General features: G+C 37.8%; 1 protein-coding gene across 3 annotated transcripts in view; it reads left to right on the forward strand.

Moving 5' to 3' along the window:
* The window catches only part of LOC117301403 (AMP deaminase 2-like), a 38,946-nt gene extending 23,052 nt beyond the window's left edge, over window positions 1-15,894 (forward strand). For all 3 annotated transcript variants that reach the window (XM_033785368.1, XM_033785369.1, XM_033785370.1), the window contains 12 exons: window positions 3,121-3,340; window positions 3,916-4,045; window positions 5,313-5,447; window positions 5,583-5,645; window positions 7,839-7,970; window positions 8,836-8,999; window positions 10,505-10,631; window positions 10,827-10,990; window positions 11,345-11,465; window positions 13,162-13,335; window positions 13,604-13,714; window positions 15,036-15,894. In XM_033785368.1, the coding sequence (XP_033641259.1) occupies window positions 3,121-3,340; window positions 3,916-4,045; window positions 5,313-5,447; window positions 5,583-5,645; window positions 7,839-7,970; window positions 8,836-8,999; window positions 10,505-10,631; window positions 10,827-10,990; window positions 11,345-11,465; window positions 13,162-13,335; window positions 13,604-13,714; window positions 15,036-15,227 (1,733 nt within the window). In that variant the 3' untranslated portion in view covers window positions 15,228-15,894. The remainder of the gene's footprint in view (window positions 1-3,120; window positions 3,341-3,915; window positions 4,046-5,312; window positions 5,448-5,582; window positions 5,646-7,838; window positions 7,971-8,835; window positions 9,000-10,504; window positions 10,632-10,826; window positions 10,991-11,344; window positions 11,466-13,161; window positions 13,336-13,603; window positions 13,715-15,035) is intronic.
* Window positions 15,895-17,769: the final 1,875 nt, after the last annotated feature.

Here is a 17,769-nt window from a genome sequence, read left to right on the forward strand (position 1 = left end):
TACCCTCGATCCTCAAATGCTAAAAAGTAGTCGTTCCGGCCGATTTTCAACCTTCCGTCCAGGTACATGTAGTTAAAAAGCAGTCCGGTTCTTTTCAGAACTAATAAGCCTCCCAAAGTCCAAAGATCTACTCTGTGGTAGTAGATTATAAAGGAAGACAAATTCTTAAAAGAATGTGATCTACCTGGCAAGTAGATGTATTCATGGTGTATATTTGGTTTGCGGTAACACCATGTGTGTATCTACTTGCCAGGTAGAGTTGTTCTTAGGGAACTGTCTTGCTTTATTCTACTGCCGTGGAGTAGATAATCGGAGGTTCGGGAGACTTCTCAGTTCTGAAAAGAACTGTCCTGCTTTTTAACTATTACCAGGGCGGATGGTATAGAAATTAGACTGGACTACTACTTTAGCTTATAGGATCGTAATTAACTGTACTGCCGCGGAGTCAGTTCTGAAATTGGTCTCAACGTTTCGACTAGCTTGCTCTAGTCATCGTCAGGAAGTCTCCCGAACCTCCGATTATCTACTCCACGGCAGTAGAATAAAGCAAGACAGTTCCCTAAGAACAACTCTACCTGGCAAGTAGATACACACATGGTGTTACCACAAACCAAATATATTTTGATACCTCACCATGCAATGCCTCAAATCCAATATAAGCTTTAGTGTTGTTCAATTTTTTTAAACAGCGAGCTTTCTATGTATATAAATTAGTTATTTTCTACCTGTTAATCCCATTAAGAATCCAGCTGTTGAAGAAAATTGATAATAACAATAATAATATCAAAGTCTTACATTATTAAAGCACTTATCTACCAACAAGGTACTCAAGGCGCTTAGTATACATGTATACAATTAAACAGAAAGAGAGATTATTAAAAGTTATGAATTCTGAGACCCAACGTTGTGTATAATACTCTGCTGCTTGCTGAAAATTTAGTGGCATGGCCGCAATTAGTTCTTAACCAGTATGTTATTTGTAACAGGTGTGATCCCAGATATGGCTGATGGAAGCTCTGGCAGTATGTATTTTGTTTGATAAATTTGAATTTTTTTTTTCTGATTGATTGATTGATTAACGATTGATTGTTTTATTGATCGGCTGATTGATTTTTCAAACATGTGTTCAATTTTGACCTTCAGATAAGTTTGCTGATAACACATGTTTTTGATTTGATATGTACAATAATTGACTGGCTGATATATTGGTTGATTAACTGATTTGATTAACGATTGATTGCGTTATTGATCAGCTGCTGGTTGAATAACTTATTGATCGACCATTGATCATCAATTGATTAATAAGTTGGTTAGTTATGATATTTTTGATTGATCATCAAACAACATGTTCAGTTTAAAACATTGACTGATAAATTGATTGACTGTTTATCTGTTAAATGGCTGATTGATAAATTGGTTATTAGTTGAATTTAGTTATCAGCTATTGATTAATCAAACATGTACAGTTTGAAATATTGACTGGCTGATACATTTTAAGCTGAATGATTGATTGATTGATCGATCGATTTAATTATTGATCAATAAATCACCAGATGGAAGAACCTTACATGTACCTGATAATCAATCAATTCAGTGTTTTATATTGATCAATCAGTCTACATAACTAAGCAACAGCTGCAGTTTTTTTATTAACACTTCGCTGTGAAATTATAAAATCACCTGTTTTTGCTTCTTCTAAATGGCTTCTGTAAAGATTTGCTGTGGCTGAAAGCTCTCGGGAAAAAATCTTAAAGGGTATGGGTACTTTTTGTACCACACAAAACACAAGCGTCCACAGATTTACATAAAACTTACACAGTTTAAAGATAATGACGGTAAAAAATTGTTTTGGCATTTACAATGGATTTATGCAAAAATTTGACCACTAATGAAGCTCAAATTTCTACAGGTAAATACAGTTACATAGGCCTACGTCTTCATTCACTGTGAGTCGAGTAGAGATTCATGTAATATGCTTGATCTACACAAGCATGACAAGTTATCAACCCTTTTAATAATAACAACAATAATAATAATAATAATAATAATAATAATAATAATAGTGGCAATTTATAATGCGCCATGTCTGTCTAAAAGACACTCCTGGCGCAGGAGAGATGCCGAAGCCAGATTGCAAAGAGTATAGTTAAACACACAAATAAGTTTTCAAATGGGTTTTGGAGCTGGAATAGGTAGTGATTTGTTGGAGTTTAGGGTTTTTAAGCTTTATAAATTGTTGATATTCCCACAAGGTGCACCCTGCTCCATTATTTCACTACTTTCAAAGTTTGCTTTCAAGCTGCTCTGGCTCATTGCTCATTCACGATCATTTCATCGTGTTTTTTAATGGTTTTGATTGATTTTTATCATTACATTCTTTTTGAAGGTTGGGTCATACTTAAACTTTGGTAAAAAAAAATAAAAGGGGGGAAGGGGGATATAAAAGTAACAATAATACATAAATAAATAAACAAATAAAATAAAAATAAAATAAATTATAACTATAATTCAAATATTAATAAAATGCAATGAGTTCAATTAAAAATAATTAAAATCCCAATCCATAAATAAATCAATAGATGACTCTATAAAAAACAAAGTGATTTGTAACAAAAAAACTGGTTGTAGACCCATGTAGTTTTGAAATTGGATTTAAAAGTTGATGTTTTGCTGTGTTTTAAGGCTGTTTATGATTGAGCAGTTTTTGCTGTTGCTATGACTTTGGTTTTGATTTGAATCATTCCAGCCCTTGTCACTGGGCATGCTTAATGTTCTAGAAATGTCTTACTCTAAGATGGACGTCTAGGGTTCACACCCGAGTGTTTTTTGTTGTGCTGTTTTCTTCTTGGTAAAGGGCTCCCGCACCCTTAATGAGAAAATTGTTAATTTCTACTAGAGCATTCCAAGGGCACCAAGGCATGACCAGGGGCATGAAGGCAATCGCCTTTGTTGCCTCTGTGAAGTATCAAGTTTCTTTCATACAGTTTAAAAAGTACTCATTTTGCTCTACATGCTTCTTTTCATCTCACAGAGCAGTTGACATTTCTATTTGTTCCTCTTTCTTGCTGAGCTGTATATTCCTTCATCAATGCTACTATTGCCTCCTCTACCTCCCTGTAGACCATCCCATCCACCCACCAACCATGGTCGGTGACCCCTTCGCGTGTGACATGCCAGAACCCATCCAGTGTGAGTTTAAGATGACGAAGGGCCTCATCCACGTCTACGAGACCAAAGAGGACGCCGAGAACGACAAGCCGGTAGATTTGCCGTATGTTGACAAGTCGACATTCCTAGCTGATTCTAACAAGCTGATGGCACTCATCGCAAACGGTCCGATGTGAGTAATAATAATAATAATAATAATGATAATAGTGTCTTCTTATTTAGCGCTGAGGTCCGACACGCAGTGACGCTCATGGCGCTTCAACATTATTACCCCTGGTCACTGGGCCTTAGTTCATTATTCCAGTGACAGATGACCTGGGGGAACCACATTTTGAACCATGGTCATGATGGAGGTTTAGCTGACCGGTTTACTACATTTGTAATAAAGCATTATGGGAACATTCCATTAGAGAAAGGGGCCAGAATAACACATCCTTCTCATCTGTACCAACTCACACCTGTTATCTCCACTGAAATGGTCTGATGTGAGTTCATACATTGCTAAAAATGGTATTCTGGAAACAAGAAAAACAATCTTATTTTGAGAATATATTTCTTGTGTCACTCCCTCGAAAAAGAAGACCATTTTTAGCAGTGTAGTCAAAATTGCTTTTGTTATCCGTTGTACCCATAGAAAATTCCGACATGGAAACAATCTATCTCCTAATACCAAAACAGCAACCAATGTTTAAAATTCCACTTAATGACCTACTGAGTATTTCTGTGTACTTTTCTTTTTCTCTTCAGCAAATCTTTTTCATATCGGAGGCTGTCCTACTTGTCTTCACGATTTCATCTTCACAGTCTTCTAAACGAGATGAAAGAATTAGCCGCACAGAAGTCCGTTCCACACCGGGACTTCTACAATATTAGGAAGGTAGGCTGAGAGCAAAGAAGATTGTGAAGGAAAAGCAGAGATAATAATAATAATAATATCAAAGTCTGATAAAGATATATTATTGCAGTTATGAATTCTGAGACCCAATTATTTAGCACCTTCTAAGGGTTTACATACGTGTACAAGGTTCTGTGGCGCAGGAACACTGGGGCGAACCCCTTCTGTTTTCGATAAGTGCACTGGGTTCTTTTACATGCGTTACACAACACATGGGACCAACAGCTTTACGTCCCATCCGAAGAACAAGCAATGGTTAAGGGGATTCAAGCCCACACTCTGCTGATCAGAAACACCAGAGTTAAAATTTCGGTGCTCTTACATGTAACAGCTCGGCCACGATTTCTCCGTTTTTAGTCGAAAAGCTAGTTTTTTTATTTTAAACCCCACCCTCCCCCCAAAGGAGAACTCCTACGCAGTGAAGTTTCATGTAAGACAAGAAGTCCTCTCAATACACTCAACAAATACACTATCTGTCCTTTTGTCTGTTTGTCTGTCTGTCTGGCTGTCTTGTTTTCTTGTCTGTCTGGCTATTTTTTACAAGCTCATGCTTACCAAAACGGCCCCGTACTCTATTTATTTGTGTTTACTCTTACTTAAAGATATTTTTTGCTCTACTCCGTAATACATGTAACTTTCGTTATTCTTTTATGAGAGTATGGAAATAAATGGATTCTTGAATTGAACATTGAAAATTGAATGTAGTAGTCCCAGCCGATTTCCTACACCATCCCCTATAAGTATACATGTACCACATGGAGCAAGTTTGAGTGTGCACAATTGTTAACTAAAGGTTGACCATTTGCACTCGAACCCAGGCTGGTCGACCATTGGTTAACTACTCTGGTCGACCATTTGGAATCAGCCTGGCGCCCATGGTTTCTTCACTGGTCCCAACAGCATGTTCCCTTCTAACATGTGTAAAGCGCAGAAGGGAACCTGTGAGACTAGAGCGAAAAAGGCTGAAGGTTGACTATACTTTCAAATGGGTCGTTCGAGTGAGTGCGTCACTGCACATGTACGTTGCTGGTCAGTAGTCTATTTGTGCCCACTCGAACTTGCTCATGGCATGTCTTTATTGCTTAGCAATAATGAGCAGGATGCCCGCCATAAATTGTACATGTGGCATGGTGTTTTATCTGGTATTTTGGTAAGCATAATTTTGTTGTGTTTAGCTGCTTTTGTGTGTGCCCTTGTTATATAAAAATAAAAAGTATTAATTATTTATAAATGTTTTCCTTATTTCCAGGTGGACACTCACGTGCACGCTTCGTCAGGAATGAACCAAAAACATCTACTTCGCTTCATCAAGAAGAGAATGAAGACCGATGCCGATAGAGAAGTGTGCAAGAATAGAGATGGCACCAGACTGACACTGAAACAGGTATGGAAATGGTCTAGTTCCCAACCTCTCTGATATACATACATACTTTGTCCCACTCTTTAATTCGCTTGTTATTTAGCTTATTGTTATGACGTTACGGTTCATTCAATTTTTTTTCTTGTGGATTCTTAACAGGTGTTTGACAGCCTTAATCTAACGGCATACGACATCAATGTGGACACCCTGGATGTACATGCAGTAAGTACAGTAACAGTTATTGCACTTGTGTTTTTTGAGTGAGATACTTAACCATAATTGCTTGGTCCTTTGGATGAACAATTTGTAGTGTGCTGAGTAGTTAAAGGAACACATTGCCTTGGATCGGTCGAGTTGGTCTTTGAAAAGGTTTTGTAATCGTTGGTTAAACAATGCATATGGGTGGAAAGATGTTGTATGTACAAACATGCCTCGAAAATGCACGGTTTTCCTTTGACCTCGTCGTCTAACACGGTCGGCCAGTTATGGGAGTAATGGCCGACCGGGTTAGTTCGCAAAGTAAAAGGAAAACCACGCAATTTCGAGGCAAATTTGTTTGGATCATTTAGTTCTACTTTTAGAAGATCTTTCTATCCATATGCATTTATATAACAAACGGTTACAAACGCATTTTATAGACCAACTCGTCCGATCCACGGCAACGTGTTCCTTTAACAGAAGCATATTCAAGTTCTATTGGTTAGGTCAATGGAGTGTGGGTTTAGATCCCAGTTATTGCACTTGTGTCCTAGAGCAAGATACTTAAGCATCAGTGTTGTAGCCACGGTGGGCGGTGCTGGGCTGGCCTGCCCAGGACTCACAATTTTTGCCCAGCACTCTGAGCAAAATACCTCCTACCACCCAGCACAGATTTCCCCTAGAATAAATTATAATATTGTCCACTGTGCATTGATCTGAGACACTTGTGGAAGTGTCGTGGCCGAGTGATGGAGAGCACCGAATTCAAACTCTGCTGTATTTGATCAGCAGAGTGTGGGTTCGAATCCCAGTCATGACACTTAAGCAAGACACTTAACTATTGCTTCGTCCTTTTATATGGAACATAAAGCTGTTGGTCCTGTTTGTTGTGTATAACGCATGTAAAAGAACCCAGTGCACTTTTCAAAAAGAAAAGGGGTTCGCCCGATGCTCCTGTTCTGATTGACTGTGTTTTGCGCCACAGCACCTTGTTAATCATTACATCATGTGCATACTGTGTGTCTAAACAAAAAACTATGCACTTTTGAAATTGCTGCGGAATAAGAATATATGATTTTGGGGGAAAAGGTTTATATGTATGGATAGCTTTCGATTCAAGTTTCATATGACACCAAAAATAATTCATGCTTGGGTGAGCACTGTTCACTAAAGAATAAGTAGCTGACATCTTGGAGTGAATTTTGTAAGCTCCAAAGGACTTACCTCTCACAAATTGGAAGGCTAATTACTGCGCAACCTAATGTTTATACCCTTGACAAAAGACTGCTCACCCGACCATGAATTTTTTTCTGACTTTTGGTGTCATGAAAGCTGAATCCATAAGCTATCCATACATACACCCCTTTTCCCCCATAATCATACTATTTATTCAGCAGCCATTTAATAAATGTATAGTTTTTTTTTAGACACCCTGTAGTGCTATGTAAAACGAGTAGCAGCCGATTTCATGCAACGCTCGGATCATTCCCATCTCGAGTTAGGACGAGTAACCCGTCCTAACTTAGGATGGGTTCAATGCTTCCTACGTAATTTGATATGAAACTGAACCCGTCCTAAGTCCTAAGATTAAGTTAGGAAGAGTTTGGTGAAATCGACGGCTTGGTCTCATAATTTAAAAACTGCAGGAAAATACTCAGACTTGAAATTGCAGTTTCCAACCCTGAGTGAGTCCATGGTTGTCTCAGGTTGCTGGCTAACGAGAAAAACCTGTAATGAATTACTTTAATGTTCCATCTCGTAGGATGTCAGGGCCGAGCAGATAAGAACACCAAACTCAAGCTCTTGTGATTCTGTTCAGCAGAGCGTGGGTTTCGGGAGTCGTGACACTTGTGTCCCTGAGCAAGACACTTCACTATAATTGCTTCTCTCCACCCAGGGCTAAATGCGTACCTTTGAGGGCAGAGATGGTTCTTGTGATTGATTTGAGTAGCGCATATTTGTTGCACAGGCTGTATACTCCGCAGGGAGCTGAGATGGTTTAAGGAATGATTAAATGGCCCAGTGACCAGGGGTGATGATGTTGGAAGTGCTTTGAGACGCCCTTCAGTTGTGTAAAGCGCTATATATATATAACAAATAATTTTTTGTTATTGTTATTATTATTCCGCGGTTTCAAATAATGGGAAATTCGTAGTTTGAATATATTTTTGTAAATGTTTGTAAGTCCACTTCTTGAATGATTTTAATCCACCACAGGATCGCAATACTTTCCATCGCTTCGACAAGTTCAACTCCAAGTACAACCCCATCGGTGAAAGTAAACTGAGAGAAATCTTCATCAAGACTGATAACTACATTGGTGGTGAATACTTTGCTCAACTTATAAACGTAAGTGAAAGGGTTGGGGTACTTTTTGTACGACACAAAACACAAAGTTCCACAGAATTACTTTGAACTTAAGCAGCTTAAAGGGAAGGTACATGTTTGGTAATTACTCAAAGAAAATATTAACTTAAAAACTGACTTGGTAACGAGCATTGGAGAGCTGTTGATGGTATAAAACATTGTGGGAAACAACTTCCTCTGAAGTAACGTAGTTTTTGAGAAAGAGGTAATTTCTCACTACAATAACAAAAAATCTTCTAGCTAATGTCTTTTCTTCCTATCTGAAAGCACACAGATTTGTCCAACAAGGGTGTTTTTTCTTTCATCATTTTCTTGCAACTTCGATGACCAATTGAGCCCAAATTTTCACAGGCTTGTTATTTTATGCTTATGATGGGATACACCAAATGAGAACACTGGTCTTTGACAATTAACAAACAATTTCACACATACAAATTTCAAAAGTATATTTAAGCATGTATAACAAATTTACGCAACTCTCCTGAAAACATTACTCTTTAATTTTCACCTTTTTTTTTTCTCTCAAATAATTGACAACTAATGAAGCTGAAACTTCTACAGGTTAATTATATTACATAAATCGTCATTCACACTTTGTCAGTGAGTAGGGATTAATGTCATGGCCAAACACTTGATCTTGAAGGGTATCAAACCCTTTAAGTTCAGGAGCTACTCAAATTTTCATGAGAGGCGGGAAGAAAAAAAATGAGAATTGAAACATTTGCTAAAATAAAAACAAAAATTCTGCAAAGTGGTTCAGTTTAGGTCACACCGATAATAAAGAGTTAATTTGTAAGTAGTATTCCAGCAAGTTTTTCCACGGTTGCCAATTTGTTCTCATTCACAGGAGATGGGTGCAGACTTGGAAGAGAGCAAGTACCAGAATGCAGAGTACCGGTTATCCATATATGGACGTAGCAGAACGGAATGGGACAAGCTTTCTAAGTGGGCCGTTGATCACACGGTGTACTCGGACAATATTAGATGGCTGATCCAGGTGCCGAGACTATAGTAAGTTGCCATCAGGCGTAGGGTGTTGTGGCCGCAAGGCCTGTGGTATCTTCGCTTAAAGTGGATATCAGCTTTTTTATTTGAGAGATGTTAAATTTGCATCGGGGATAAAGAATAATAATTTTGGTTTTTACCCATACACCGATGTGTGTTTAGCACTGTATACTCAGTACTTTCCCGAGTCCTGTGAACAAATATCACAGGCATGATACTCGGGTGAGATTCAAACATAGGATTCGAACTGCCTCTAGCTACTGGGCATTCTTGGTAGTCTAGTTAGTAAGAAATGGCTCTAGAATTGCAAGGGTCGTGGGATGGAAGCCCACACGAGTATTATGCCTGTGATATTTTTTTCACAGGACTCGGGAAAGTGCGGAGCTTTTTTATTGATCAGGTGCGATTTTTATTTCCGTTCTTTTTCTTTTTTTTTCCCGTATATAGGCCTAAAATTGGCATGCCTTACATAAGCTTGGTCACAATAATGATCAACTACAATTTTTGTTTTCATATCCTAAGTTACTATGTATTACTGTCATTTGCTCATAATTTGAATATAATAAAAATAATAAAAAAAAATTGTAAAATTGTTTGTATGTAGGGCAGCAATAATATAAATGTGTGCATATACAAATAATTGTGAATTTTAAGTAAAAGTTAAACTTGTTTTTGTTAGAGCGAGTGACACTCTTTGAAATACCATTCACTCAAAAAAATCTATTTTTTAATGTTTGGGGCCAAAAATCTGACAAAGCATCTTTAAAACTCTTCTGCTTCAATTTTACAGGGACAAGTTTGTATCTGACTTTTCAGCGGATGATATTTGCACTTGGGTGTCACATTGCCATTGCTCGTGTTGTCATTTGTAATTGTCAGTCCCGCCTTCAAGCGTCCCCCCCCCCCCCCTTTTTCTTTTTTTTCTTTTTAATGGTCCAACCCAGCACAGACTGGACAACTGCCTTAAAACCGACATGAATGAATGGTTCAATGTTTTTACTGTAGACGAGAATTTGAATTACCCTGTTTGGGATTTAAGTTGAATTGAATGTTGAAAAATTGATCTTTTCTTCCATCTCTGTAGACTCCAGTGCTTCAATACCTCTATTACTTGTGTCAGATCGGTATTGCAATGTCACCACTCTCGTATATAGGCCTAAAATTGGCATGCCTTACATAAGCTTGGTCACAATAATGATCAACTACAATTTTTGTTTTCATATCCTAAGTTACTATGTATTACTGTCATTTGCTCATAATTTGAATATAATAAAAATAATAAAAAAAAATTTTAAAATTGTTTGTATGTAGGGCAGCAATAATATAAATGTGTGCATATACAAATAATGTGAATTCAGCCATATACATGAGATCAATTAGGTGCCCCGATTCGGCTAGCGGTAATGCGTGACACGCGCTCACTTGACGTTACACGATCATTCTTACATCATGTAACTTTCTCTCTTCTACATTGTGATTCCTACTAATGCAATTGTGACTCTTTCCTCCAGCGATGTGTATCGATCAAACAAAATGGTGGACAACTTTGCCGAGATCATCGATAACATCTTCATGCCGCTATTTGAAGCGACTAGAGATCCAAGCTCACATCCAGAAATGCATAAGTTCCTTCGCTATGTAAGTTTTCCTTCATTTTGTGTAAAAACAAATATTTAGTTGATGAAACTTTCTAAGGAGTTGTTCTGCTAATCATTTGTCGATCCACTTATCATTTGTTGATCCACTAATCATTTATATATCCACTAATTATTTGATGATCCAGTAACAATTTATTTGTTGATCCACTACTAATTTATTGCCCTTCATCATCAGGTGACTGGCTTTGACAGTGTGGATGATGAATCCAAACCAGAAGATCTTATCTTCACTAGCGAAAGCCCCGACCCAGAGCAGTGGAACTGCGCTGAGAACCCACCATATTCCTACTACCTCTATTACATGTACGCCAACCTGGTGGTGCTCAACAACTTCCGAAGGTGAGAGTTCTAGCTTCACAAAAGGCTGCAAAAGCTAATTTTGAAAATATAATATGAGAGATTATTCAATAGAGTTGACACTTTAAGACACTGGACACCTTTGGTAATTGTCAAAGACCAGTCTTCTCAGTGGTGTATCTCAACATGCACAAAATAGCAAACCTGTGAAAATTTGAACTCAATTGGTCGTCAAAGTTGCAAGATAATAATGGAATCATAATGTATACTCCCCAGGGAGCTGAGAAAGATTATAGGAATGTTGTTGACTATTTGCTTTGATTTGCCAGCATTTGTGTCCCCATTTGTTTAAAACCGAGAATGAAATTTGTGGATTTTGTTTGTGTCTGTTTTCAGAGAGCGAGGTTTCAACACCTTTGTTTTGAGACCTCATTGTGGGGAGGCTGGACCAGTTCATCACCTCGTCACTGCTTTCATGCTGGCAGAGAATATCTCTCATGGCTTGCTGCTCAGGAAGGTTAGTTGCGTCATGCGTTTGTCTCGTCTTGTTTGCTTTCTTTTGTTTCTTGTAACCAGACTTAAGTAACACGTTAACTGTGGGTGTCACTTGATAATATAATAGCAGGATAGTAAGCGTACAAGTGAAACTCCAAGATACTGTTCTCTATTTGCTAAATACAGAAGGGTTTTATTTAGAACTGTATAGTTCTGAAGCGATACACAGAGATCCAGAGAAATGTCACGATGAGTGTATAAGACAAGCATTTAAAGATGCTATGTCAGATTTTTGGCCGATTTGACCCCAAAATTTTGATTTAACATTCAATAGGTATTTTGATGGGGGTCGAGAAAGTGACAAGCTTTCATTTGAGCCATTGCTCGAAAAAGTCCGCCAATTATTAGTAGCAGTGAAATAAAGTGCTCAAAATTAGTTTTTGTCGGGATCCCGACAATATATCATGTGACCAATTCTTATGTGTTTTATAAGAAACGTTTTAAATTTTTGTCATGGTTCCTGACCATTAAAAGTAAAAGTATATTTTTTTTCCGTTAGAGCGAGTGATACTCTTTGAAATAGCATTCACTCAAAAAAATCTATTTTTTAATGTTTGGGGCCAAAAATCTGACATAGCATCTTTAAGACTCTTCTGCTTCAATTTTACAGGGACAAGTTTGTATCTGACTTTTCAGCGGATGATGTTTGCACTTGGGTGTCACATTGCCATTGCTCTTGTTGTCGTTTGTAATTGTCAGTCCCGCCTTCAAGCGTCCCCCCCCCTTTTTTTTTTCACAGTGGGATGGGTGTTTTTTTAACTGTGGGGTATGTATTAGGGGGCATTCTTTGTGGCAGAACAGCTTTATAGAGGTGCTGGTCACCTGTTCCTCCTCGCCACTCACTTTATCACACGGCCGCCGACCCTGCCGGCTTTAAATGACCGTTGAAGAACTCCTCGCTACCCTTGTATTCCCTTACTTAATGGCATGTCGTGAACACCAATATAAAATACTTTGTAGAACTATACTTTAATGTTTCAACCCAGAACAGACTGGACAACTGCCTTAAAACCGACATGAATGAACGGTTCAATGTTTTTACCGTAGACGAGAATTTGAATTACCCTGTTTGGGATCTACCAACGCTTAATTGAATAGAACTAATGGGAAGGTACACAATAGGAGACTTTCCAACGCTAGGCGGCAGCAGACATACCGGGTAAATTTCCATTGTTTACGTAGTTCTGAACATGCGCACAATTCTGAGAACAATGGATTTACCCGGTAAGTCTGCTGCCCTCTATCGTCCCAGAAAGTCTCCCATTGGTAATTACTCAAAACAAATACTAACTTAAAAACTGACTTGATGACGAGCGTTGGAGAGCTGTTGATAGTATAAAACATTGTGGGAAACAACTCCCTCTAAAGTAGCATAGATTTTGAGGAAGAGGTACATGTAATATCTCACTGAAATAATAAAACACTTCTAGCCAGAAGTCTTTTACTCCTGTTCGTCCAACAAGGGTGTGTTTCTTTGATCAATTTTTCGCCACTTTGATTACCAATTTAGCTCAAATTTTCACAGGCTTGTTACTTTATGCTGAAGTTGGGATACACCAAGTGAGAAGACTGGTCTTTGACAATTAGAAAACGTGTACCTTCCCTTTAAATTGAATTGAATGTTGTATAAATGATTATATTATCTTCCATCTCTGTAGACTCCAGTGCTGCAATACCTCTATTACTTGTGTCAGATCGGTATTGCAATGTCACCACTCTCCAATAATTCCCTCTTCCTGAACTACCATCGGAACCCTCTGCCGGAGTTTCATGCTCGTGGGCTGTGCGTGTCGCTCTCCACTGACGACCCACTACAGTTCCACTTCACCAAGGTAATCATTAAAGGAACATTACAGAATCAGTTTTTCGCTAACAAAACAGTTGCTGGCAGTGCAAGCACATGATGAAATTTTGTTATAACTTATTTAAGTTAGTTAATCTTTGAATTTTGTTCCGTTACTTTGTTCATGTAACTGTAAGTATCATTGAATTCGCTTATGTACATTTGTGTTAACTTCAATGGTTAACTTAAGTACAATAATTTCAGTGTCTTTGACTTTGCATATGTAAATTTATGTTAATTTAATTGTGCTTTCCCAGGAACCGCTGATGGAAGAGTACAGCATTGCTGCTCAAGTCTGGAAGCTGACTACATGTGATATGAGTGAGCTAGCCAGAAACAGTGTCATCATGAGTGGATTCCCTGATGAGGTGATTATTCAAATATATTCATTTATGCAAATTTATGTAGCATGAAGAAACATTCTCTTTTTTCTATGGATTTACCATGCTTACAGAATAAAATCTGAAACAAATTTTGGTTTACTTTAAAAGGCACTGGACACTTATTGGTAGTTACTCAAAATAATTGTTAGCATAAAAGCTTCCTTGGTAACGATCAATGGAGAGCTGTTGATAGTATAAATCATTGTGAGAAACAGCTCCCTCTGAAGTAACATAGTTTCGAGAAAGAAGCAATTTTCAACTGAAATTTTTGAATTTGATTTTGAGGCCTCAGAATTTGATTTTGATGTTTCGAAATCAAGCATCTGAAAGCACACAACTTCATGTGAGAAATTTTCACAGGTTTGTTATTTTGTGCATATGTTGAGATACAGCAAGTGAGAAGACTGGTCTTTGACATTTACCAAAGGTGTCCAGTTTTAAAGCCGTAGACAAGGTTGCTTGCTGAACCAGAAACACCAGGGTTAATACCTACTAATCCAAAGTGTTCTGGTTTTTTTCATATGCACTTTCCAATCCTAGTACACAGCTTATAATGTCCCATCCGAAGGACAAAGCAATTATGGCAAAGTGTCTTGCTCAAGGACAGGGGTGTCAAGACTGAGAATCGACCCAACTAATCAGAAACACCAGAGCTCGAGTCTGGTGCTCTTAACTGCTGGCCAACTGTCATCAACATCATCATCATCATCTATCGTCGTTGGCTGCTGCCCGTTGACGCAAAAACCGTCCACTTCTCCTGGGTTGTGTGGCTTGTGCAGGGGTGATTTTGCGTCGCTGTAGGTTGCCGCAGTTAGTTCAGCCACACTGAGGCCTCTCCAACTGGTGGCCTTACCTTTAAAGATCATTAGGACCAGACCTTTGTTACGGCCATTATCACTATCAACTGTGCTTGTTCGTACTGACATGGTTTGCAGTGAACACACACTCCCCACACATTAGTCCAAGGATCCTGAGTAGGAGCCAGTTTTACCATGCATCACCGAGCTCCATTTCCAGCCTCCATTTCCCGCCTTCGTGCATCACCAAGCTAATTCGCATCAACAGTACTTAAGCAGCATGCAGCATCAGAGTCCAGCTTTCTCCAGAAGACGATCAGAGCATACTGATCGAAACGTCGAGGTTGAAACCAACGGTTCTTTTCAGAACCACCCCAACTCATTAGAGATAGTCATTACAAGGTGTTACAGCAAACCTTTCTATATCGTATTTCCACCATGCAAAGTTTCAAATCCTACAATGTACATTACCAGAGTCTTACACATTTCTTACTATACTCTTTTTCCAGTTTAAGGACCACTGGCTAGCACCCAACTGGCGAAAAGAAGGAACACAAGGCAATGACATCACACGCACAAACATCCCCGACATCCGAAGTGCCTTCCGATTCGAGACGCTGACCGAGGAACTTACGACAATCTACCAATCAATCAAGAGCATGGCGCATCGAAAGAGCGTAGTCACTGCTCCAAAGTTCTAGGATTGCGAATTGAGGTCAAGGGTGAGACGCTGTAGACCATGCGCTTTTTATGGCCATCTAAAGCGCCCTCTTGTGAAATCTTAGCGCAATTTTATAGAGTGTAGTCACTCTTCTAAAGTTCTAGGTTTGCGAATTGAGGTTAAGGGTGAAACGCTGTAGCCAATGCACACTTTATTTCCATCTAAAGCGCCCTCTTGTGAAATCTGAGCAAAGCGCCCTCTTGTGAAATCTTAGCGCAATTGTGTACAGCGTATAGTTACTCTTCCAAAGTTCTAGGTTTCTGAACTAAGGTCAAGGGTGAGACGCTGTATAGACCATACGCACTTTGTCGCCATCTAAAGCGCCCTCTTGTGAAATCTTAAGTTTGTATAACATTTTCATTTTCACATGAACGCCTGTGTCAGTTATGTGCCTTTAATTGCAGTTTTCAAAGCCTTGCAGAAAGATGCTGCTAGGGTTGAAACGTCAGGCCATTTACGGTCTTTAGCATAAAATAATTGTGTAACAAGCTTGATACTAACCCCTTAACTCCAAGGGTGATTTATTAACAAAAGTTGAGCGGGTTTTAGTGAGTGACTAGACTCGACTAGACTTGAAGGCACTGGACACTGTTGGTAACTATGGCTTAAAATAATTGTCAGCATAAAAACTTACTTGGTAGCGAGCAATGGAGAGCTGTTGTTAGTACAAACCTTTGTGAGAAACGGCTCCTTCTCAAGTAGTTTTTGAGAAGAGGTAATTTCTCACTCAAATATTAAAAGACATGCCTGAGGCCCTTTTTAGCAACTGAAAGCACACAAACTCGTATCTTTCATTATTTTTTTTGTACCTTCGATGACAAATAAATTGAGCCCAAATATTCACAGGTTTTATAACATATGCATCAAGTGAGAATGCTGGTCTTTGACAATTACCAAACATATCCATTGGCTTTAACCATAGTCGATCTAGATATCACTTAACACTGCGTGGCTTAACTTGCTGAAAGATATTGACAAAATAGGGAGACCGCAAACAAAGAGCTGGATAGCTCAGTTGATAAAGAGCCGGCACGTTAATCCGGAAGTCGTTGGTAATAAAAACTAAGCTGATATAAAAATTGTATTAACGATTTAAAACAAAATGCGTGCTTAGGGAAACCAACTGCCTTTTATTGTTAACAAATAAAACAAAAATATAATAAGATTAATACTAAGTTGACTGTATTTATATATATTTGCAAATTAGATAAATTTGTTGTGCAAAATAGCATCGAGAAGAAATTGTATAATTCAAGTTATAGAATATTGCACAGGCACTAGAATATGTTATAAGTGAGATATTTGATGTGCATGATAGTTAAGGCACGAATACAGCAATTATTTCTCGTATGAAATAGCACAGGCACATAACATTGAACATTATTTCACAAAAGATGGCAAGAATATATAGTTTAAAATTATATTATGAACAAAATAGCATGCACATGTACATGTAAGCTGACTCACAAATATACATGTATAGTAGAAGATATCAGCAAAATTAATACCTTATTACAAATATATTGGTAAGAATTTATAAATATTTGTAAGTATTCAGTTTGAAAGTTATTACTTAATAGAAACCAAAAAGTGTATGGGACATTTGATTATATGTCTGCGCAAATACTTCCTTATAAATGTATATACAATATTGAACAAAATATCTAAATGAAAGAAGCTGTATCAATGGGCGACTTTTGGGACGCTTGGTGGCAGCAGACTTACCAGGTAAAATCCATTGTTCTCGGTCATGTGCGCATGCTCAGAGCTACGTAAACAATGGAAATTTACCGGGTAAGTCTGCTGCCCCCAGCGTCCCAAAGTCTCCCATTGGAAAACATTTTTAAACTGAGGTTTTTTATGTTGTTATTTTGTGTGTTATTGTTATTGTTTTTTATTTGTTCAGTTAATTGTATTTTATTTAGTCTCACTTATTAGCTTTGTGTAACCTTTTTTAATTGTTCAAAAGACTGATAATTAATTGGTTGTTTGATTGGTAGATTGATCGACGGATTGATTGATTAATGATCAATCAATAGATTGAGTATTGGTTTATTGATCAATGATTGATTGATTGATGGATTGATATAGATTGATCAATCAATGCGATCCAGCAATCAATTGATTGGACTCGTTGTTCAATTGATTTATCAATAATTTATCATAAACGCATTGGTTGTTTGGTCATTAATTGACCAATCAATCAATAACTGATAAATCAATCGACAAACCAATTATATTGATTGATCAATAATTGATCACTCAACCAAACAACCAACCAGATTATTTGATTTATGCAATTGTTTAGCAGTCTAAAAAAAACCCAGCTTTTTGCAATATTGTATAATTTCAAAAGGCGTTGATGGGTTTCTTCTGTGGGCATTTCTGCCTGTTATCTTTCTGTTTAGTTTTTCAGGCAAATCTATTTTGAAAGTATAAAGTCAACTTAAGTATGCCAATAATATTCATAAGAAAAGTGATATTTTAAATGTGTACTTTAATAGATGTTACTATTGTTAATT

This window comes from Asterias rubens, chromosome 17, assembly GCF_902459465.1.
Source record: "Asterias rubens chromosome 17, eAstRub1.3, whole genome shotgun sequence".
NCBI classification, from domain to species: Eukaryota; Metazoa; Echinodermata; class Asteroidea; order Forcipulatida; family Asteriidae; genus Asterias; species Asterias rubens.